General features: G+C 41.1%; 1 protein-coding gene and 1 pseudogene across 4 annotated transcripts; one reads left to right on the top strand and one right to left on the bottom strand.

Moving 5' to 3' along the window:
- Window positions 1–1797: 1797 nt before the first annotated feature.
- Window positions 1798–2284, top strand: LOC132669005 (small ribosomal subunit protein eS26 pseudogene; annotated as a pseudogene).
- Window positions 2285–3138: 854 nt separating this feature from the next.
- SPG21 (SPG21 abhydrolase domain containing, maspardin) lies at window positions 3139–23093 on the bottom strand. Of its 4 annotated transcripts, none has more exons than XM_060618287.3 (10): window positions 22830–23093; window positions 22062–22218; window positions 19233–19319; window positions 16359–16520; window positions 12245–12325; window positions 10850–10995; window positions 8269–8392; window positions 7371–7478; window positions 5168–5308; window positions 3139–3848 (listed from the first exon to the last, which is right to left on the bottom strand). In XM_060618287.3, exons 3-10 carry the CDS (start codon window positions 19293–19295, stop codon window positions 3732–3734), a joined length of 942 nt encoding a protein of 313 aa, XP_060474270.1. In that variant the 5' UTR covers window positions 19296–19319; window positions 22062–22218; window positions 22830–23093; the 3' UTR covers window positions 3139–3731. The 4 variants fall into 4 exon arrangements, with proteins under 4 accessions (XP_060474270.1, XP_060474268.1, XP_060474267.1 ...); XM_060618285.3 differs by lacking the exon at window positions 22062–22218 and adding an exon at window positions 20467–20573; XM_060618284.3 differs by lacking the exon at window positions 22062–22218.
- Window positions 23094–23199: the final 106 nt, after the last annotated feature.

The following is a 23199-nucleotide window of genomic DNA, read 5'->3' as shown; positions in this document are numbered from 1 at the left end:
TTAAAAATAAAGCCTATTAACAATTTTTAAAAAATACCTGAGGCTTATGAAAAGAAAGAAAAAGAGGCTTTGAAACCAACCTATTTTACACACAATCACCTATAGGACTGAGGCTGCACAGTCACAGCATGATTTGGACCCCCAGTGCAGCATGTGGCCTCTATGCCCTTCTCTTCAAGTGCTGTGTTGAGGGGGAAAAACCTTCTCTTCTATATATTCCATTTAGGAAATGTATTTTGTACCACATGGGATTTAGACTATTTATCTGGATGAGTTTTGTGAAATGGATTTTGTGTTTTGAGACAAAAAAGCAAGTTCTTAAAGAAAATAAAATTGAAATGTTGAAATACATCTTTCACATTCAATATGGTTTTTTTGTTTGGGAGAAGTATGGCAAAATTTCAAGTCAGACAAGCTGTTGTGGATTGGTTCTCTGTAACCACACCACTCAACTCACTACCACCAGTCAATATTTACTGAGTGTGTTCCATGCCGGGCAGTCTGCTGGGAGCTGGGCTGCAGAGCTGAGTAGCCACGGTTCCTGCCCTCTGAGACCTTGTGATGGGGTGAGGGGGGGCTGGGACAACAATAATGTACTATCATGTGTTGGGTGTATACAGAAAACTGTGGGATTTGTTCTTCCTTGGGGAAGGGAAAGGGGAAGAGAAAGGGAAAGAGGAAGGAGAAGGGGAAGGGAAAGGAAAGGAAGGTCTGAGAAGCTCACAGAGAAGGCAGAAGTGGGGGGAAGCACATTCCAAGTAAAAAAACCAGTCTGCGTGATGGCAAGGAGGTGTGATGTATCTATTTGGGGGATGGTGTGGTTGGAACACAGGAAGCATGGAAAGAAGAGGAGAGAGGAGCTGGAGAGGCAGGAGGGCCTGGCTATTTCAGCCCCTCGGGAGACTATTCCAATGGGCACTCTTAGCTCAAGAGCCCTCTATGTGGTCAGCCGGTGCTTGGGGACGCCTGTGTCACAGCTCAGCTTCTCCCCTGCCCAATCCACTTCCCTTCACAACCTCTTCTCTTTGACCCTAAATAACCATCTTGCTCCCAAAGTTTCATCTTGGTATCTGCTTCACCTTGAGACTTGGGGATGGGGTGGGATCCAAGATGGCTGTTTCTAGCTGGGGCATCTGGGGAACAGTGATGCTGGGAGTTGGGGCGGTGGGTTAAGGAGAGAAGGGTTAGATTTGGGCACTGGGGTCATGGGTGTGGCTTTTGCCAGGTGGAGTCTGGTGTGCCTGTAGAAGTCTGGCCTGATGTACAGGCATTCAAGGCCAGCTCAGAATCCGTTGGGGCTGGAAATGGCAATCCTCAGGGCATAGAACCAGGGAGTAGTTAAAGCTGTTAGGGGAAAATGGCTCCCACGGGGAGAATGTGAAAAGAAAGCAGAGGGCAGTCTCACAGTTCATTGCTGTATCAGGAGAGGAAGGGGCTACTGGCCATGTGTGGCCTGGCTCTGCCCACAGGAGTTCCTGTTGGTTGGGAAGTAGTCTCAGATGGTAATAGTTAAAAACACTAAGCTCCTACCTTCATGGCTTCCCAAGTGCTTCCCATAACTCACGACAGTTCTCGAGTCACAAGACAGAGCAGACACTGGCCTACGTGGAAAGATCCTTGGTTTTGTGGTGGTCAGATCCAAGTTAACATCCCAGCTCTGCCCTTTCCTGTGTGATGATGAGCAAGTCTCTTGGCTCCTCCCAGTCTCCATGACCTCACCCGTAAAAATCAGTTTAATCAGGGCTGTGGTGGGGATTAAGTCAGAAATAGGGTGGCTAACTCAATATACTTAAAACTTAAAGGGATCTCTCGGGGTCTCGTTTCCAAGATGACCAAGAAAAGAAGGAACAATGGTCGTGCCAAAAAAGGCCGCGGCCACGTGCAGCCTATTCGCTGCACCAACTGTGCCCGTTGCGTCCCCAAGGATAAGGCCATTAAGAAGTTCGTTATCCGGAACATAGTAGAGGCCGCCGCGGTCAGGGACATATCTGAAGCGAGTGTCTTCGACGCCTATGTGCTTCCCAAGCTGTATGTGAAACTGCATTACTGTGTGAGTTGTGCCATTCACAGCAAGGTAGTCAGGAATCGCTCTCGTGAAGCACGGAAGGACCGAACACCACCACCCAGATTTAGACCTGCCGGTGCTGCCCCATGACCTCCACCAAAGCCTATGTAAAGAGCTAAGTCGTTAAGGATTGAAGAAAAACTGTTCTCTGGAAAAATAAAATAAAACAGATTGTACTTAAAAAAAAAAAAAAAAAAAAAAAAACTTAAAGGGAAAGAAGCATTCATGATGATTTTTCTGTCTCACTTGTACCTCAGAGAAACCAAATAATTGATGAGGGGAAGATTTTTGTTTTTAAATCAGAGAACTCTAGTTAATAAATGGGATGATAAAAATTAGAGTTATCGTCACTGTTTTGCATCCTCCAATGAAACAACACATCTGTGCCGTGATAAGCAGGGGCAGCTAAACCATCATGTTAACCACTTAGAAACCACCAGATGTTATGTGCCTCCTGAGTGACATAATGGGAAGCACGCAGCCCTATGAAGCATTCCTGCCAAAAAGACTGAATTTGAGCCTGACTGACCCTCTAGATGTATGTACCAGCTTATGGGAAATACCAGGGACACAGAAACAAGTTAAAGGACACCATGAGACTGCAATCAGCCAAATCTAGATCGTGGGGAATTCCATAGAGCAAATGAGCCTATTTCTTCAACAAATTAATGGCAAGAAAAAAAAAAAAAAGGAATATATAGTTTGAAAGAGATTTGGGGCAGTTGGCTGGTTCAGTAGGTGCAGCATGCAACTCTCAATCTCAGGGTCATGAGTTCAAGCTCCAAGTTGGGCGTGGAACCTACTTAAAAAAAATGTAAAAAAAAAAAATTAAAAGAGATTTAAGACACATTCCCATTGAGGGGGAAGAAAGAAGGTATGAAAAGTAACTGGTACATAGTAACAGCTCAATAAATGAGACCTACTGTTACTTTACAATGAGCAAACTGCAACTTAGAGAGATTAAGTAACTTATGTAATGTCATACCAAATTGGCCAACACCACCACGGTTTCTTGTCAGAAAGTCCTATGTCTATGTAGCCCAGTTGGGCAGCTACAATAATCACCAAAGCCATTCGCTGAAAGTGAGTTTTTATTCCAAATGACTGTAATGGCTAGAAAGACAACAGATAAAACTGAAAATGATTCTGTATAACTGGAAAGTAGAAGTAGTTGATGTTGCAGGGAGCACACAGTAGGGTGACAGCTTGGCACTTGATAACGGCAATAACCAAGAATTCATAAAAATAACTGATGTCCTTCTGATACACAATCTGGATGTGCAGCATTTACAGCAAATAACATAAAAAGAAAGGAGGAAAGAAAAGAAAGGAAACAAACCCTCACAAAATCCCAAACTTCAGAAATTAATATTCGCTTAAGAACACAGTGGTGATGACTTTTGGTAGCAAAATTTTCACAATTCTTAAAATGGGAGTCTTCAAAAGTACTTCCTCAAATTCAAAAGCTAAAAAAACCGAAGAGGGAACAGTTACACTGGCTTAGAAGAGCTGCCGCCTGTCACAAAGACGACAATCAGTCCTACTTCCAAACACAGTGATAACCGGTGAACCTGACAGCCGAATGGAGAGGCCGCCGGGCGGGCACTGACGCCATGATTGTACAAGAACTCTCTGGATCACGCATCATTAACAACGAACACCACAACTATTGCTCCTCCTGACTGACGCTGAGGCTGCCTTTCTGCACCTCAAGTTCCTCAGCACTGACCATCGACGGATCAATGGCCGCGTATTTGGTTCCATGGAATTGCAGCAAATGTATCTGTAGAAACACAGAATTGTTCTTTTAAATGTCACTATGGCATATTTTATACTTCTAAAATTACACAGTAATATGTACTAATAAGAGACAAATTGGAAAACACAGAGAAGTCAAACAAGTATTTTTAAAAACCACAATTTGAGGGACGCCTGGGTGGCTCAGTCAGTTAGGCATCTGATTCTTGATTTTGGGCCTGGGTCATGATCTTGCAGTTTTTGAGTTCAAGCTCTGCATCAGGTTCTGTGCTGACAGAGCAGAGCCTATTTGGGATTCTCTGTTCCTCTCTCTCTGTTCCTCCCGATCCCCTCTCTCAAAATAAATAAGCATTAAAAAATAACACCCACAATTTGGGATCTTTGTTCCTTATTTAATATGTAATAAGTCTCTCCCAAGTTCCTATAAATTTCATCAACATCTTAAATGGTGGCACACTGCTCCATAAGTTGTTGTTTACCCTCCTGTCCTGCTGCTGTGACTCAGGTCTTTCCCATCCTCTGCTGTTCAGAGTAAGATCATCAGGAAAGGCTCCAGGCATCAAGTTTTTCTGAATTTAGGGTCCTCTACTTAGGATCCACTGCCACAGTGGATGACAGGACCAAAGGACATGACTGTTTTTTGAAGTTCTTGATACTTCTTGCCAAACTGCCAAAGCAGTAATTTCTCATTGCTATTTAAACTTAAAAAAAAAATTTTTTTTAATGTTTATTTATTTTTGAGAAAGAGAGAGGGAACACAAGTGGGGGAGGGGCAGAGAGAGAGAGGAAGACACAGAATCTGAAGCAGGCTCCAGGCTCTGAGCTGTTGGCACAGAGCCCTATGCAGGGTTTGAACCCATGACCTGAGCCCAAGTTGGACGTTTAGCCGACTGAGCCACCCACACACCCCCTCACTGCTATTTTAATATCCATTTAAGGTAGAGGACAAAGTGGCAGTTTTTGTCAGTTTTTGCGTGTATTATTTTAATGCACTAAAAATGGATCAGGAAGTTGCTTCATGAATCTGGTATCCTGTTCTGATTGAATTCATTGTATCCAGGAGGCAAGGTCACATCATACCAAATGGCTACTTCTAGGTATGTGGATATAGGCCTGCTGTTCTTAGAAAAGAGATGGTAGGCAGAGAGTCACCTGACTGTCTCTAACACACCTGCTTGAATTCTGCTTTAAATTATTAATGTAAACCACTTTTATCAAGCAAGTGCCTCATTCTTACAGAGAATTCTGTAGTTCTCCTATTCCACCATTAAAAAAAAACAAGCTTTGTGTTTCAAACTATACACTGTGGGTTCAAAGTGCCCTGGCTTCCAAGCTGGGACTTACCTGTACATAAAGATTCACCTCTGCACTTCTGCACAGGTATGGGAAATTGCCTCCTGTTTTAAGGTGAGCCCTCCGGGCATTAGGATACAGTTTGTACATTTCTTCTTTAGCTTCGGTTGAAAGTGCACTCTGGTCAAATACCTTTAAAAAAAAAAAAAAAAAAACAAAGGCTGGAACCTACTGGTATTTTAATATGTTCTTTCCACATCACGGAAAATGCTTCCCAAAGCATTTCTTTCTTGTGAAGAGATGCTGCTGAACCTTGCCCAGCCTGGGCCACCTCCTCCTACTGATCCCTGGTGATTTCTAACATAAGCTACAGAATTTGTTGTTGCATTCTTTGGGAGAAAAGTCTATCATGAATTTTTTCCCCTCAAACAGAGTTAACTGAATTAAAAGAATATTAATAGTGAACAATCATTATTGAAAATGCCAGTTAATTTCAAAAAGATCACTAAAATCTCAAAAGAACGTGTAAATTTTATTACTACTTAAAAACAGTTACATAAATACTATATGCTTAGTGAAAAAAAAAACAAAAACAAAAAAAATTTTTAAGAGTATAAGAAAAAGTCCAGATCCTTTCCTGGGGGAACTACTGTTAACAGTTTGGAGTGTATGATTCTAGACACCATTTACTGCCCACATAAACTTATGTTTACACACACATTCAAGCAAGTTTTCAGAAAGTAATTTTTTTTCAAAAAGTAGTTTTTTTAATCGCGCACGCGCACACACACACACAGCACCTCCAACTTGCCAAAGCTTAAACACAGTTTCCAGTGACTCAAGCTTTGGGTACATGAGCTCAGCTTTGAAAGATGGGCAAACAGAGCAAACGCACTGTGAGGACAAAATATTTTACCAACAGTACTGAAAAGCTTGTTCTGTGTCATGGTCAATGTCGGAATGTAGAGATTACAGTGAAGAATGAGAAGTTATTATTTACATGCTTGTAAATTTCTGGACAAAAATCAATTCGTTAAAAAACATTATTTGAATCTAGGAATAAACCCGTTTTTGAGGCAAAATAGTTACATGATTTAAAAAAAAAATAAGCCAAACCACAATGAAATACCACTTCACACCCATTAGAATCACCGTTATCAAAAAACAGAAAATAACAAGTGTTGGGGAGGATGTGGAACATTTCGAACCCTTGTGCATTGCTGGTGGGAATGTAAAATGGTACAACCACTGTGGAGGATGGTATCACGGTTTCTCAAAAAGCTAAACAGAATTACATATGGCTCAGCAATTCCACTTCTCCGTATATACCCACAAGATGTGAAAGTAGGTACTCAAACAGATATTTGTACACCAATGCTCACAGCAGCATTATTCACAATAGCCCAGAGGTGGAATAACCCAAATGTCTATCAACAGATGCTGGATAAACTAAATGTGGTACTTGCATACAAGAGAGTATTATTCAGCGTTTAATACACACCACGACATGAATAGACTTTGAAAACATTCTGCTCAGTGAATTCAGCCAGACACAGAAGTACAAATATTATGTGATTCCTTATAGTCTATGTACCTTACGTGAGGTACATGGAATAGTCAAATACATAGAGACAGAAAGTATAATGTTGGGTACCAGGGTCTGGAAGGAGGGGGGAATGGTGAGCTAGTGTTTAATGGGTACAGAGCTTCAGTTTGGGATGATGAAAAGTTCTGGAAATGGATGATGGTGATGGTTGCACAACACTGTAAATGTACTTAATGCCACTTAAGTTTACTTAATGTACACTTAAAAATGGTTAAAATGGTAAATTTTGTAACATATATTTTACCACAACTCGAGCATATAAGTAGCAAGCTTTTGTGCTAATTAGATTTTATGGAATTCTTGATTTTCTGCCCCCATGAGGCAACTTTTCTTTGCTACATAGATGTGTAATAGCTAAAGTGCAATATCTGTTGATGACTGTAGCAAAAATATATCAGAATGGGTAAGGACTACCATGTTTGTTTATGTTTATTCCTACTTCAATGGTGTTATTCCTATCAGGAAAAAAATAGGGTAAGCAATACGTTGATTGTTTTAGAACTGAAAAAGTGGGTGGGGGGAGGGTGTAAAAAAAATCCAAGGCAGCATTGGAAGAGGTACATTGAAAAATTATAAAATAATTATGAGGATTTTGATATATACAATTAAAAGGGTAAAGCCATCTATTTGACTTAAAAGGAAGCTTACATCCATAATGGTTACAGGGATGTCCCGAATTTTATGAGGTTCCACATAAGAATTTTGACAATTCAGGGTCAGTCTTGAAGCCAGTTCACTCTGACCCAAACTTTCCAGCTGTAGGAAGAAACACAGGCAAAGGTTTTGAATTAATTTTGTTTCCCACATTTCCATTAAGTGTAATATTTGTGCTTATAAAGGTGGTATCACGTGTGGTGGGTCCAGAAAGATCACCAAGGAGGAAATATAATGTATCTGTGAGACCATGGGCCTCCCAGGTGGTGGCATTTTTCTACTGTGGGAACCTGGCATCCATAGCCCTCAACATGAATTGCTTCTTCAACCAGGTACCTGTGGGCAGCAAGCCACTTCCTATAACTCACAAGTGACAAACATTTTTAAGAGATTTTGGAGCTGGAAGAGACCTCAGAAAAACCATCTAGCCCCGTAGTCCCTAAATCCAAGTCTGTAGACCTGCTATTTCAGATTCACCTCAAGGAGAAAGAGGGGGAACAGAGTAAAAATACAGGTTCCCAGATCCCACACCCAGGGATTCCAGTTCAGTGGGCTGGAGAGGCCTTGGAATCTGTTTTTTTTTTTTTAAATGTAGGCTCCATGCCCAACATGGGGCTCGAACTCATGATCCCCAGATCAAGAGTCCCATGCTATACTGACTGAGCCAGTCAGGTGCCCCTGGAATCTGTATTTTTAAAAGCTTCCCCCAAGTGATTCTGTTGAATTACTTACCAACAGTAATAATCTGTGTGGGTGTGTTAAAGTTGATATGGAAGGCTGTTTAGCAAACATCTCTAATACATACTCAATGAGACAGATCTATCATCAGGAAGCAAGGAGACACAAAAATTTCTAGTATAAGGTGTCCCCACCCCAACGCCATGATCCTTACCCTGTCCACCATGAAATCAATAGCATCAGCCATCAAAGGGTCCACTGGGCCAGATGAAAAGTTTCCAAGAACTATTTTTTTGAGCATAAATGATGGCATCAGCCAAAAGCTGTAAAACAAGGACCTGATAATTTAAATTTGCAAGGTTACACAAAAGTAGCAAATATTCATTCAATATTGAAGCTTTGTATTAGCTATGTTCTTGGGATCTAGAGATAAAAAGACCTATCTCTTCTTCCAAAGAGCTAGCTTTAAAGCATCTTGTTTTTATATACATTTTCCCGAGCTCCCAAAGAGTTACGGTTTAATATGATTAAAGTTTTATTTGAGAATTTAGAATAATTATAAGTGGTATTTCAAGTTTCTTTGCCAAGGTAGACATTTTGATAATACTGAGAATTTTTTATTTATTATTATTATTATTATTATTATTATTACTATTTTTTTTCTTTTTTTACTATTTGGCCTTATTTCCAATGGCTAAACTATTTCCTTTAGAAAACTGAAAAATTAAGATCCCAACCTTCAGGTTTATATCACCTTGATTGATTGATATTTCAAAATAGCAAAATGAAGGAGCTGTTATACTGCCAAAGTTTTCTCCTAGTAGATTCAATTAGGCTAATTCAAGGCAATTCAATCTATGGATTTCTGTAAGTGATTTTTAGTTGATATTTATTCCATTAATTACAAGAATTGAGAGCCATTATATACGGTAAACACTACTTTCTCTAAACCTATGGTGAAAATGATAAAAAGTGCAGATCACCTTCTGATGCGTGTTCTCAATGGACTGGCTTGTTGGAGGTTGAGCTTCCCTCACAAGGCCAGTGGGCCCTCTTTCAGTTACCTTTCTTCATCCCGCCCATGGGTTTCCTTATTTTCTCAAGGTGATGTTGCCTAGGTACCCTCTGTGAGGGGTAGACCCTGTTGGCTTTGCTTGCCCCTGTAGCCTCAATGTGTGGCACAAAGTAAGCACTCAGATATTTGATAAAATGTAGCTCATATGCAGGGGCACAAACAAAGTAGGGGCAGTCTTGGCTTGTGACAGTTAAAACAACATTAAAAATCATCAAAAATAATCAATGAGCTTTAGTGCATTGTCCGGACATGAACTATTTGTAGCTAATGTATGTAAGAAATTGTTGCACAAATGCTGAGTAAACTACTGAGATAACACCAGAAAACATTTTTAAAGAGAACAGAGTACAACTTGTTTTTGAGTAAGCTATATGCCCAACGTGGTGCTCAAACTCATGATCCAGAGATCAAGAGTTGCATGCTCTACCTACAATTTTAAAGAAATGTGAAAATAACAAACACAATGTTTACCTAGAGAATTCTGTGAAAAATCAACCTGATCATACAGGTATGATGTCTTTGTCTTTTAGGGTAGAGTCTAACCTTGCTAGCAATGAAAAAAAAATCACATTACATTAGCTTTAAGGTACTATTAGATACTTATCAAATTACTTAAAATGTTATCTTCAGGGTGCCTGGGTGGCTCAGTCAGTTAAGCATTCGACTTTAGCTCAGGTCATGATCTTGAGGTCTGTGGGTTCGAGCTCCATGTCAGGCTCTCTACCAATAGCTCAGAGCCTGGAGCCTACTTTGGATTCTGTATCTGTCTCCCTCCCTCTCTCTCTCTCTCTCTCTCTGTCCCTCCCCTGCTCATGCTAGGTCTCTGTCTCTTAAAAAAATGAATAAACATTGAAAAAAATTAAAAATAAATAAACAAAATGTTATCTTCAATAACTTTTCTTTTTCCAGTGGGGGGAGGGGGAGGGGGATAGGAAGAGAAAGAGAATCCCAAGCAGGCTCCACACTGTCACAGCAGAGCCTGACACGGGGCTCAATCCCACAAACTGTGAGATTATGACCTGAGTCAAAATCAAGAGTCGGACACTCAACTGACTGAGGCACCCAGGCGCTCCTAAAGTGGAATCTTCAATGAAAGGATGACTCAGAGGAAACAAGCGCCCCATGGGTGGCCCCACGAAGCAGGCCACCATTTCCATCTTTCCGAAAGCAGACTAACGCTAAAGTGTCATGATGTGCAAGACGTGCTGGCAGACGAAATGTATTCTCTCTGTTTTTGGAAACACATTTCAAGGAAATAACCCAGAAAGGGAAGGAAAAAAGCAACGTGTACAATGATTTGCAGAACATGATGAAAAATTGGGGGAAGCCAAAATGCCTAAAAACACTGTGTCAGTCAATATACAGAACTGTTTAACAACACAGTAGGCGGAACAAGCAGAACACCATATTAGTTACATATGCAACTGAAGAGGACCTGTTAGGATCACATGAATGTATATTAAACAAAGCTAACCCATAATTCAGAGTAATAGAAATAGCTAAATTCAGAGTTCATTCCATTCTTTTCTTTGGCAAAGGTGATTGTTTCTAGTTTTAAAAGCCAAGGCAGTTTCAGAAGACAGAGGTAGATACAAGCCCTTTCCACCCCCACACCCCCACTGCTTAGTGCAACAACCCCCTGCCCCCCGCCAAGCCAACATTTTCAAAATTCCACTGAATGAAAATCCTAAGAATTTTGGCCAAATGTTCATGTTCTTACCTGTTTGCAGTCCAAGTTTGGTTGAAGATGGAGGTGTCACTGAAAGAATTGCAGAGGATGAGGGAATGGACTCTGGGAGATGTGTGTGTGTATTCAGCAAATTTCTGGGCCAAAAAGCCTCCCAAAGAAGCCCCAAACAGGTGAACCTAATTGCAAACAAACACAAGAAGAATACTACAACAACAATCAATCCTGAACATAAATACCAAAAAAAAAAAAAAAAAGTAGTTTTACTTCCCACCAATCACAGAATACATAATGTCATCATAGTCCTTAGATGAAAATATCGATAGCAGTTCAACATTTAGGAAACACTGCACTTAAGTACAATTTATACATCCCGTCAAGAAAACAATCTGTGCATGCAAATACAAGTAAGAAAATATTATCTACAGATTACACTAGAAAATGAAACCACTCAGTAATTTATATTTAAGAAAACTATGATTTGGTAATTCTACTCCTAGGTACAAACTCAAAAGAACTGAAAACACATGTCCATGTTCGTGTGTCCACGAATGTTCACAGCAGTGTTATTTCTTTTTTTTTTTTTTAATTTTTAAAAATGTTTTATTTTTTATTTTTGAGAGAGAGAGAGAGAGCAGCGGAGGGGCAAAGAGACAGGGAGACACAGAATCTGAAGCAGGCTCCAGGCTCTGAGCTGTCAGCACAGATCCTGATTCAGGGCTCAAACTCGCAAGCTGTGAGATCATGACCTGAGTCGAAGTCAGATGCTTAACCAACTGAGCCACCCAGGCACCCTACAGCAGTGTTACTTCTAATAGCCAAACAATGGCAACAATCCAAACGTGCATGAACTGACAAATGGATAAATAAAATGGGGTACACCTATATAGTGGGATATTATTTGACAATAAAAAGGTGGAGTACTGATACATGCTACAACATAGATGGGCCTTGCAAACATTATGCTAAATGAAAGAAGTCAGTTAGAAAAGATGAACACTAAGAAAATTAAAAAAAAAAGATGAATACTGCGTGATTCCATTTATATAAAATACCTAGAATGGGTACATCTACACAGGCAGAAAGGAGATTAAGTTGCCAGGGGTAGGAGAAGAAAGGTGAGGAGTCACTAATAATGAATATGCGGTTTCTTTTTGGGGTGAAAAAAATGACCTAAAATTGACCCTATTTGTGAATATATTATATTTATTTATATATAAAATATATTTATGTTTACATATAAATATATATCGCACCTATCTATGAATATATTAAAAACCATACTCACACACTTGAAAAGGGTAAATTGTATGGTATGTGAATTATATCTCAAAAGAAGTATCATTTAAAAACAAAGACAATACCAGGCTTTACAATGTAAATGCTGCATTAAAATCACATGTAAATATTTAGTTTTAGGGTACTCACTTTATCCAGTTGTAAATGATCTAAAAGTTTTCTAAATCCATCACAGAATTCAAGATGGTCCCAATAAACTGGATACTGCAACTGAAATAATAACATTATTAATTAATAATAAATATAGGGGAGCCTGAGTGGCTCAGTCAATTCAAGCGTCTGACTTTGGCTCAGGTCAAGATCTCAGAGCTGTTGAATTTGAGCCCCATGTCGGGCATTGTGCTGACAGCTCAGAGCCTGGAGCCTGCTTCGGACTCTGTGTCTCCCTCTCTGCCCCTCCCACACTTGCACTCTGTCTCTCAAAAATAAATAAATATTTAAAAAATTAAAAAAAATATATATATGCAAAATTTAGGACTCCCATAGTAGCATTTCTCATTTGCTCAAGCTCTGCTCCTTTTATTTTTGACACACACACACACACACACACACACACACACACAGCATGAGCAGGGGATGGGCAGAGAGAGAGGGAGACACACAATCTGAAGCAGGCTCCAGGCTCTGATGTGACAGCACAGAGCCCAATGCAGGGCTCACACCCATGAACCATGAGATCATGACCTGAGCTGAAGTCAAACGCTTAACCAACTAAGCCACCCAGATGCCCCTAGACCAATTTATTTTATTATTATTTTTTCAATGTTTTATTTATTTTTTGAGAGAGAGAGGGTAAGTAGGGCAAGGGCAGAGAGAGTGGGGGACAGAGGATCTGAAGCAGGCTCCGCACTGAAAGCAGCAAACCCAATGTGAGGCTTGAACCCACGAACCGCAAGATCAAGACCTAAACTGAAGTCTGCTGTTCAACCGACTGAGCCTCCCAGGTGCCCCCTAACAGACCAATTTAAAAAAAGAATAGCACACAAGAGATATTATGTGAATAATAATTTCAATTCATGTCTGTTTACTTTCCAAATAGCTAAGAAACTCTGAGGTTCAAGGGTGAATAGGAGCAGAACCCTTTCAAGTAAAAAAATACTGTTTTCCCTTTAATCCAATTTAATTCTAAAAGTATGGCTCAGGAGAACTCGAAATAAAATCCTAAGGAGAATTCCCTCTCTTTTTGGCAGCATTGCTTGAAGTGCGTATTCACTAAAATTGTTCCTCTTTTCTTAATTGACTCAGGCATTATATCTGATTTCTTGTACCTTTATTTGTGGCCAAAAAAGTATGGTGCTTGACCTTAAGTAGCCTATAAAAGCTGAGGAAGAGGAAAAGAAATACAAGTCACTACCTCCTTTCTAGAGGACTGCAGCTTGTCACCAAAGAATTCTACTCTCTTTAATAATAAGCAAAACCTGTCTGACAGGCTAGTTGTTTTAAGAACTTAGATTCCTTTTGTCATTAACAAGTTGCTGGAATTGATACTATCATGTATATAATAGGATAACTTTAGATTTGCTGTAATTATGTTACTTTTACTATTAAAAATTTCATTTGTGGATGAGATTCCACTATTCTGACAGGATGAAGAACAGCTGCTCCCTAGCAGATAATCTGAGAACTGGAGTCGGATGATAGAAAAGAAAGCTATTATAGGGCATCTGGGTGGCTCAATTAGTTAAGTGTCTGACTTTGGCTCAGGTCATGCTATCTCGGTTTGTGGGATCGAACCCCGTGTCAGGCTTTATGCTGACAGTTTGGAGCCTGGAGCCTGCTTCGGATTCTCTGTCTCCCTCTCTCTCTACCCAACCCCCAATTGTGCTCTCTCTCTCTCAAAAATAAACAAACATTAAAAACAAAACAAAAAGGAAAAAAAACCTATATTGTAAAAATATTTTTTATGAAGCCTTTAATTTAAAAATATCTATGCCCAAGATAGGGGTAAAACTGTACACAACTTGACACACACACACACACACACACACACACACACACAGAGTACAAGTAAAACTGGAAATCTAAGATTGGTGGATTGTATTAATATCATACCCTGGTTACAATATCCTACTACAGTTTTGTAAAATGTTACTATTGAGAGAAACTGGGCAAAGTATAAAAGGGATATCTCTGTATCATTTCTGAAAACTACAGGTGAACCTATAATTATCTCAATAAAAATGTAAATGACAAAAGGACTGGTACCTTTCAACTGCTAGATAAGTATGTAATAAGTTTTAAAATCTTGTGAGGTAGGGGCACCTGGGTGGCTCAGTTGGTTAGGTGTCTGTTTTGGCTCAGGTCATGATCTCACGGTTCTTGGGTTCAAGCCCCTCATTGGGCTCCTTGCTGACAGTGTGGAGACTGCTTGGGATTCTCTCTCTCTCCCTCCCTCTCTCTCTGCCCCTTTCTCACTCTCTCAAAAATGAATACATACATTTTAATAACTACATAAATAAAACAAACCTCGTGGGGTTAGGCACATAAGGACAAAGTAACTTTGAAGACATCACTGGCCTTTTCTTTTTTAAGTTTTATTTTTAAGTAATCTCTGCACCCAATATGGGGCTCAAACCCACAACCCCGAGATCAAGGGTTACACGCTACACCAGCTGAGCCAGCCAGATGCCCCTGGCCCTTTCTTGATTCATTATCTAGCTAATGAAATAAGGAAATCCCACATCAAGAAGCTTGAGGGCAAGAAGAAATATCCAGCCAAAAGGCAAAGCAATTTGGACTTGCCAGCTTGGAGCAAAAAACACACAGTCAACTTCAGACAGTGCTCTGAAGTGGGAGAGACGTCTGTGGCCGCTCAGTTTCCCCTCCCTGGCTGATCAACAGAGGCTACCAGGAAAGGTACTGTCGTGTCTTAGGCTGTGGAGGGCTGGGATGAGTGTGCTTGCCACCCCGCTTTCCTGAAATGCCGTCAACCAAGAGGAATTATGAAAACCCAGAACAAGGGAGGATTATGTTGCAGAGACTCAAAACATGCCACATGAAGAATGATCAAAGAATGTGGAGAATTTCTCCTGAAAGAAAAGACCTGGGGGGAAGGCAGCAAGTTGACAATAACTCGTTTTCTCGAGAAGGGCTGTCAGGAGGAAGAACTGGATTTGTTCCGTGTGGCCCCAGTTGGTGGTAAACCCAGTAAAACTTTAAGTTACCTTCCGAGAAAAGAGATCTGGTCCACATTTTCTCTCCTTCAGATAGTAAATAAAATGTACAGTAACAGCAATATTCCCACAGGGAGACCCGTTTTACATGTTACTGTTCCGGCTCCCAGAAACAAGTGCCAACTCCAAAGCCCAAGAATCTCTCCTTCCTGAGAAGTAGGGAGACCAGCCTCCATTATTTTTTGTTTTTAAAGTTTATTTATTTAGTATCGAGAGAGAGAGAGAGAGAGAGAGAGAGAGAGAGAGAGACAGAGGCAGATTGTGAGATCAGGTTTGATCTCACAAACCTGAGCAGAAATCAAGAGTTGTACACTCAACCGACCAAGCCACCCAGGAGCCCCTGGCCAGCCTCCATTGTTACACAGTCGCGTCATGAACAACGGTGCCTTCCTCACCTACACTGTTCTTCCAGAAGAGATTCAAGAATGACCAATGGGAAACTAGATTTAGACCAAACTCAGTGATAAAATAACAATTAGAAACAAAAAACTTCTTAAGTAAATGCTGAGAGTATGGGCTATAATAAGACCCATCCCAACAGTCAAAGACTTACATTAAAGCAAGCTTTCAGTCAGCTGAATGTCAGCAGACCCCTCCGCTGTATAATATTGCACATTCAGCTCCCTTGCAGGCAGTGGTGTAATGAACCAGGAGTGGAAATGGAGTCAGAAGACTCAGACTGGTTCTCCTTCCACCACCTAGTGGTCATGGCCTGCCACGATCACCAAAATGGCTGGACCTCCATTTCCTCATCTCTAAACAAGGACAATGCTTCCTACCATTCAGAGTTAAGAGAATGTACATAAAAGCTGGGCGTTGAGGTTTCCACAGAAGTTTGTACCCTCTGCATCTCTGTATGTCCATGTACTACACCGCCTTCCTTCCAAAGGCTTCATTTCACATTTTAAAGAAGGAAAACAATCTTACCTCAACTAAAAAAAAAAAAAAGCCCATTATGATAGTTAATCAGGAACAGAAGTACCCACATACAAAAAACAAAACAAAACAAAAAAACAACCAAACCCAAAAAATGTGGACTTGAACTGTAATACTGAATCAATAATACTTACAGCTATAACCCGGTAACCCCATCCAGTCAAAGCCAAAATCTGCCGGAAAAATACATCTGCAGTTCCGCTGACAGGAGGAAGAAATATCAGAGGACACCTGATATTTCTGGGGCCTGCATCATACAGCGACCATATTTTACTATCATCATCATCCACGATAATCTGGAGGGAAAGTTATAAAAAAAAAATGGAAAACCTTATGGATTTGGTTTGATATTGTTACTTTACACTATAATTTCTGTGACAATTTTAATGCCACCGCCTTGGTTGTTACAAGGTACCCTGGGGATCACACCAGACTAGCGTGTATAATAAATAAACTGCTTTGGTCTCTTTTTCCTTCTTCTATGTGCTAACATACTGTACAGAATTGCCTTATATCCTTCCAAAGACTATAAAGCTTTTTTTAAAATCAGTTTTTTCATTTTCCTTCCCATCCATGATTATAAAAGCCTGTTTTGTTTACCATTAAACAGTAAACCCTGTAATTGGCATCTTATTTCTTCCCCATGCTTCTGGCTTTGTGTGGGTGTAAGAGGCAATTTGCAGAGTCATTCTCCAGTGCTGTCCGGAGGGGAGGAAAGACTCCAGGCTCTAGGGACAAACTAGGGAGAGATGGTACCACTCAGGAGATGGTTCTGGAGCCTGATCTACACCACGTCTTTGAGGGGGAGACTTTTGCTAAAGAGGAAGGACACAGCAGGTGTAGGTGTCCCTGTTCTGGAAGAATGTTTCAAACCAGTCAGTCAGGTGTAGGGAATGGGCACAGGGAAAAACTGGTTTTCTTGAGAAAAGAGGGTTGGGAGGAGGAAGGGCATCAGAAACCTTCCTGAATTAGTAGTTCTTAACCCAAAGGGAAAAAAGATGGGCATTAAGTGAGCTGAAACAAGTCAAGGGCTCAGCGTGGAGTTGGGCAGTGAGAGTTTCAGTGAGTGTTAGATATTAGTATTATTCACTGCATGATAGTTTACTTTTTGTTTTCTGTGGCTGACTTTTTCGTGATATTTGGAAAAATACCTGAACTTTCTGAACTTTTGCCAATGCAAATCAATTATTTATCCTACTTTTACATTAAAAAATTCAAGGCCTCCAGGTTCTATTTTCTGAGAGCTCCTAGCTGGCAGTGCTGTGGGCCACTGGTGTCATTGTGGATGGTAACACACTGACTGGGATCACTGGCATCACTGGGAGCAGACAAATGGGGCAAGGCACAGTCCAGAGGAATCTAACAATTCCCTTTTAGACATCCCCAGGTCACAGATGATGACAGTAATATCTCATACTCATGTTTCTGCCCTTGGCATCTTGCCACACACAATTTTGCTCTTATTTTATTTTGGGAGGCTATGATTGTGGTAAAAATCTCTTAATGGCTTTTGACAGTGCACACAGTAAATCCCAATCTTGTAATAATAAAATTAATATGAGGTAAGAATATTTAGATCTCTGAAATTTTCCAGGAAGTTATTTCAATAATCTATTTGGGAGAAAAGTAACAAAAATAGCATGTTCTCTCCCCCCCTTTACTGAGATATAATTGACACAGTATGTTCTGAATATAAGCCATAAATACTTAAAAGTTGTTTATCACTTCAATTTTCTCAGAGTTCTCTGAATGGCAATTTTGTCAGAAATCCCTTAGAAGATGCAATATCTACCTGATAATTTAAAATCTAGCACCACGAAATTTCAAGCAAACTTATCATGACTTGTGGACCAAACTGATCTCACAACTGGAGAAAATCACATCAACCAAACTACCTCCTATAACTACTTCTAAGAATATTTAGCAAAGTGTGGGTTGTTTGGGGTCTGGTGATCAGCTTGCTGAGAAAGTGAGCTATCAAGATGAGCGCACATGAATTATTTGAGGGGATGGGACAAGGCAGAGGGACTGCAAGACCCAATTATCATTTAGCACGGGCAGGAGTTTCCCAGGGAACAAGAAGGAAGGGCAGCTCCCTTTGGTAAGCAGTCAAGTACTTCTGACTCTGAAGTCAGATTAATTTGATTTTAATGGGCAGACTCTACCAGGCTGAGTGACCTTTAACATGTTAACCTCTCTGGACCTTGGTTTTCTTATCTGCAAGAGGGGCACATCACTACCAGCTTTGTTAAACTGTTAAGAATTAAATAAAGTATCTGCTGACCTCCTACAACAGTGCCAGTTGTCTAGCAGATACTCTGTTTACACTTGGAGAACTGTATCTCAAATTTCTATATAGAATAGTTTTGTTGTTAATTCAAACCTGCATGGCACTTCCACAGATGTCTACCCTGACAAAATAATTATAACAGAGACATAGATGATTTTCATCTCATACTTTTGCAAAGGGATCAGCAAAGACTTTGCTCTGTGACTTAACTAGCTTTTGTCCAGTATGATCCCCAAACATTTGGGATTAATTAGGGACTCAGAGTCGACAGTCAAACTTCACTGTGAATGACATCTCAGGCAAATAAGATTTCCTGAAAATGGCTACCATTACAGAGGATCTATAATGTGGCCCATTGAAAATCTTAAATCTGAGGGACAGGAAAAGGCTTTATAATCGAATCTGACTGCACGTACTGTATAGTTGCTGTTGCTGCAAGCTTTCCACTATCTACAGAGTACACATATTCCTGTTTGCTTGAATACACAAAAGCAATTATAAAATAATGAGTACAGTTATACCCACTTTTACTCTTGAATGCGTCTCAAGAGTTCACTGCACTTGACAAAGAAGGGGTGAACTTTATGCCCTACGACCCAGACTCCTGATATTTGGCAATAACCTTTCCTCTCAAACACTGTTAAGGCATAACATCTAAGTCACAAACAAAAACAATACAAGATTTTGCAAATAAGAGGTGTAGTAAAACCATACATACCTTTTTAAGGGGAACTGTACTTCTAAACCAGTTATAATCAGGAGAGACTTTAATCTCTCCCATGATTAGCTGAAATGGAGGTTAACCCTGAAATAAAAGCATGTGATGTTTCATGTCAAGAATTCATGTTTACATCAGAACCAAATGTAGAGTCTGGTCTAACTATAAAAACAATACTTTAGATGGTAAAACCAAAGAAATGGGCTATTTTACCTTGTCAGTATATACTTAAACTACAGAAAACAATTTGGTGAAGTCCTATAGTCATAGAGCAGAAGGGGACCCTGAGAGATAATTACTTTCTTAGTTCCTCCGGATGAAGAACCTGGTCTAGAAAACTTAAATGACTTACCAGCGATCTCCTGTCTATTGCAGAGCTAGGACCAGAGGTAGGACAGTGTGTTCTGACACCAGAATGCCTGTCCTAGGTAAATGATTCCAAACTGCAGTACCATCACCTATGTGTTGACAGTATCTTAAGAATCCATTTTAACAAAGATGTCTGATAGAGTTTCAGGGAACAGTCCACACTAGAGAAAGGGGGTAATAGAAGCCTGCGTCCTGATCAAGTCACAAAATGCCATAAATCTAACTCTAGCAGAACATAGTTTCAGAACCTCACATGTAGTTCTTAATGCAGTTCTTGATGTGATTAAATGTGATATACCCTCCTCTGAAAGATCTATGATCAAATACCAGGACAGGCTTGAAGGCACTATAACCAGCAACAAAACATGGGTCTTTAGAAGAAATACGCAGTCTCTTGTGGTGAGATTAGTGATTTCTAGCTTTTATAGCTGCGTGACCTTGGAAGAGTCACTGACCTTCTTTGAGCTTGCTTTCCCATCTATGACTGTTTCACCACTGTATTTTCAAAGCCTAGAACAGTGCTTGGCACAGAACAGGCATTATCTGTTGACTAAATGGATGACTATGTCCTAAGGAGACTGGATCAGGCAATCCTAGAGTCTCTTCTGACCCAGGGATCTAACAGCTTTGGAATGGCTGGGCATCTTCAAGGGAAAGGCTGCCCCTCCTTGCTCAGGCATCTATATTGTCGTAACAGGAACTTGAAATTATAGCTCCCTGTTGCAGATTCTTATTGCCAAACGAGGAACTTCCACCCCCTGGTTTGGAAGGATTCAAATACTTGCTGTGTATCCTGTCCTCTACCCCCAGAGCAAGTCTGGATTTCCTAACAAGGCTAGGATGTGTTCAAGACCATAACACTTACCTCCTGGGCTGACTCTGAATTGTTATTTTGAGTGGTTGGTCAGCGGGTGCAGTTCTCTGGACTGGCCAGGAGCTGGGGACTCCTTTTTGGCCCTCCACATCTGCCAACTCAGGAGTTCAGGGAACTTAGCAATCATAACAGTTACCTCTAATCTTGGAGAGGTTACTAAACCCCAAGGAGATGGGAGACGTAGGCATCCATTATTAAACTTGATTTACAACCTTGACATTGCAATAATGGTCTGTTCCCTCAAGGCTAGGATGGTAATTTTAGAAAAGTTTGTTAAAATCATAAGCTGTTCTCAAAAGTACCAAGAATATCATTAGCCAGTCTTACGCTGAAATCAGTGTGCACAGATGTAGTTATAATTCATCCTGGAATAAAGAAAATCGTTCTTTGCATATCCATTTTCTCTTAACGAATATTAACATGTTAAAAAAAAAAAAAATCTAAGCCCCTGGAATCTACTCAGTAGGTTTATAAAACATCTAAGCTACTTAAAGCCAGAAAGGTAGCTTCTAGATTTGTCAAACTTGGGATAAATTAATTCAGTCTTGGAATCAGCTGCAAGGTACAAACCAAACTATCATAGACATACAGATCATACACAGGCACACACATTCACTGACATCCACTTCTTCCCAGAGCAACAAGTAGAAAGATGTGCCTTACCACAGTCCTCAGCATTATTCACAACCACCTCAGTATAACATTTTATAACTAATCTCACTGGATGGAGAGATTCCACCCAACTGTGACTAAATTTTTGTAGAGGCAAGTGATTTTAACACTTGTGTTAGTTTGGCAATACATGAAAGGTAAGATAGATACCAAATGTTGCATCTGACCAACTGACATCTAAGTTAAAAAAAAAAAAAAACAAAAAAACTCACTGCTGCAAAGAGAAAGCAGCTGTGAGTGGTATGAAAAGGAAGTCTGTTCTCCGAGCTCTCTTTCATTCACTAAAGGGGTATACTTTTCCAAGTCACGAGAGGAACATTCTGTATATGGCAAAAAAAGGTTAACTGAGATTGTGACCAAGCTGGTCAGTATTAAATAAGAAAGAATGTCGACCAGGAGCTCAACACTGATCTGATCTCTCACAATTCAATTCTTCGCAAAAACAAAAGCACCTGTTCATGCTGGTGGGAAAAGGGCTACAGAGATCAGCCTTAATCTTGCCTAAAGAAATCCCTCCTCAGGGAGTACTTTGGACAGTTAGTCCTCTCTGGCCCTGTGGTGCTAGACAATAAAATTGCCAATTGTGAGTGTGCACTTACCCCTCAGGGATTCAACAGAACCTGCCAGTTTACAGTCAATGAAATCATCTTTAAAAATGTTTAAGTCACATAACCAGATTAACTAGTCAGAGGTTTTTGGATCCTTTATCTCAATCTGTAGTTGATCCACATATGGACAGTCTGTAATTATTAATGCCAGCAGTAACTAAATATTAGGACCTGAGAGTCTCTAGGCAATGCAGTTGGCTTTTTTAATGCAAATCTCAACAGCTCACCACACCAGTACACAGCTATCCTTTCTTCCTCCAGATTTCTTTAGGGGAACATTTATCCCTCTTTTCTTCAGGAACTTACTCCATTATTGTCTAAACCTCATGGGAGGAAAAGCTGCCAACTTGACATTTCTTCTGTGACACCTCATCTTGTACTGTCTTGGTATAAAAGCTCTTGGAAATTTGCACACAGCTATTAAGTTACTCCTCGGTCTCTTGAATCATGCTGCTAACAGGAGCTGGAACATTGTACAAGAAGACAAAGCAGCAGCATAAATGCAGAATTTATAACTCCCTAGGAAAGCCAGAAGAAGGAAAGCAACGCACTCTAGTCCTGTTACTTTCCTCATCCCCCATTCACAAGTCTCACACCAGGTACTGAGCAATGACAAAGACATTTGTCACTTTCAGGCTGAGGTGCAATCTTCAAAATAACTAGCTTCTGCTCAGAGTTCTTAAAAGTTGAAAAACATATTCCTGGGCTGCAGCAGTGTATCCCCGGGACCAGATTACAATAGTATGCCCTGGTCAAGAGACCCGCACCCCCATCCCCAGATGATCCAAACACAGACCCCACCCTTTCCCAGTCCCGCCTGTGAAAGCCACAAGGCAGGGTCACAGTACAACGACCACCTCAGGAAGTCAAACTTGACCTCAGACAGATAGACAGATACACATACACAGAGGGACATGCGGTCACGTGCATGATCACATGGACCGGCCCACTAGGGGCCACACTAACAAAGTCACACCAACAGAGGCAGCCGCACACAGTACATACACACCCACCTGCAAACCTATACACATCACACACCCACACCCCGCTTCCAGGGCCTCGCCCACCCCTCACCTGCCGTGGCCTCCCCCACGTCCCTTTCCCTCCTCCCCAAGGCGGCTCTTCCCTCCAGTAGGGGCGCGGGCCGGGGAGGCGGCTGGGTCCAGGTCACCGCCGGCTGCCGGAGCGCTCAGTACCCGCAGGCACAGCGGGCTGTGGGGGCGAGCTGGAGGGCGGGCCTCCGAGGGGCGGGGCGCGCGGCCCGGCGAGCCTCAGCTGCCGCGCTCCCCCCTCCCGAACGGTTCGCGCAGTGGGCGCGAGCCTCGCGCTTCCGGGTTCGGAGGAGGCGGGGCCACGTCATGAGGAAGGGGCGGGGCTGCGTGGCTCCGGCGGTCACCATGACGACAGCGAGGGATGGAGACCAAGGTGAGACACTCCCGGCCGG

The sequence above is a fragment of the Panthera onca genome, chromosome B3 (assembly GCF_046562875.1).
Source record: "Panthera onca isolate mPanOnc1 chromosome B3, mPanOnc1 haplotype 2, whole genome shotgun sequence".
In the NCBI taxonomy this organism is placed as follows: domain Eukaryota; kingdom Metazoa; phylum Chordata; class Mammalia; order Carnivora; family Felidae; genus Panthera; species Panthera onca.
Note: the sequence above shows the minus strand (reverse complement) of the source record. Positions and strands in the feature narration are given on the sequence as shown.

Excerpts from the sequence above, each read along its gene's own strand:
- SPG21 (XM_060618287.3), bottom strand. The coding sequence starts at position 19,295 with ATGGGAGAGATTAAAGTCTCTCCTGATTATAACTGGTTTAGAAGTACA. Across the intron at positions 16,521-19,232 it reads GTACAGTTCCCCTTAAAAAG|ATTATCGTGGATGATGATGA; the intron begins GTATGTATGGTT and ends CTTTCCCTCCAG. Across the intron at positions 12,326-16,358 it reads GGGGTTACCGGGTTATAGCT|TTGCAGTATCCAGTTTATTG; the intron begins GTAAGTATTATT and ends TTATTATTTCAG.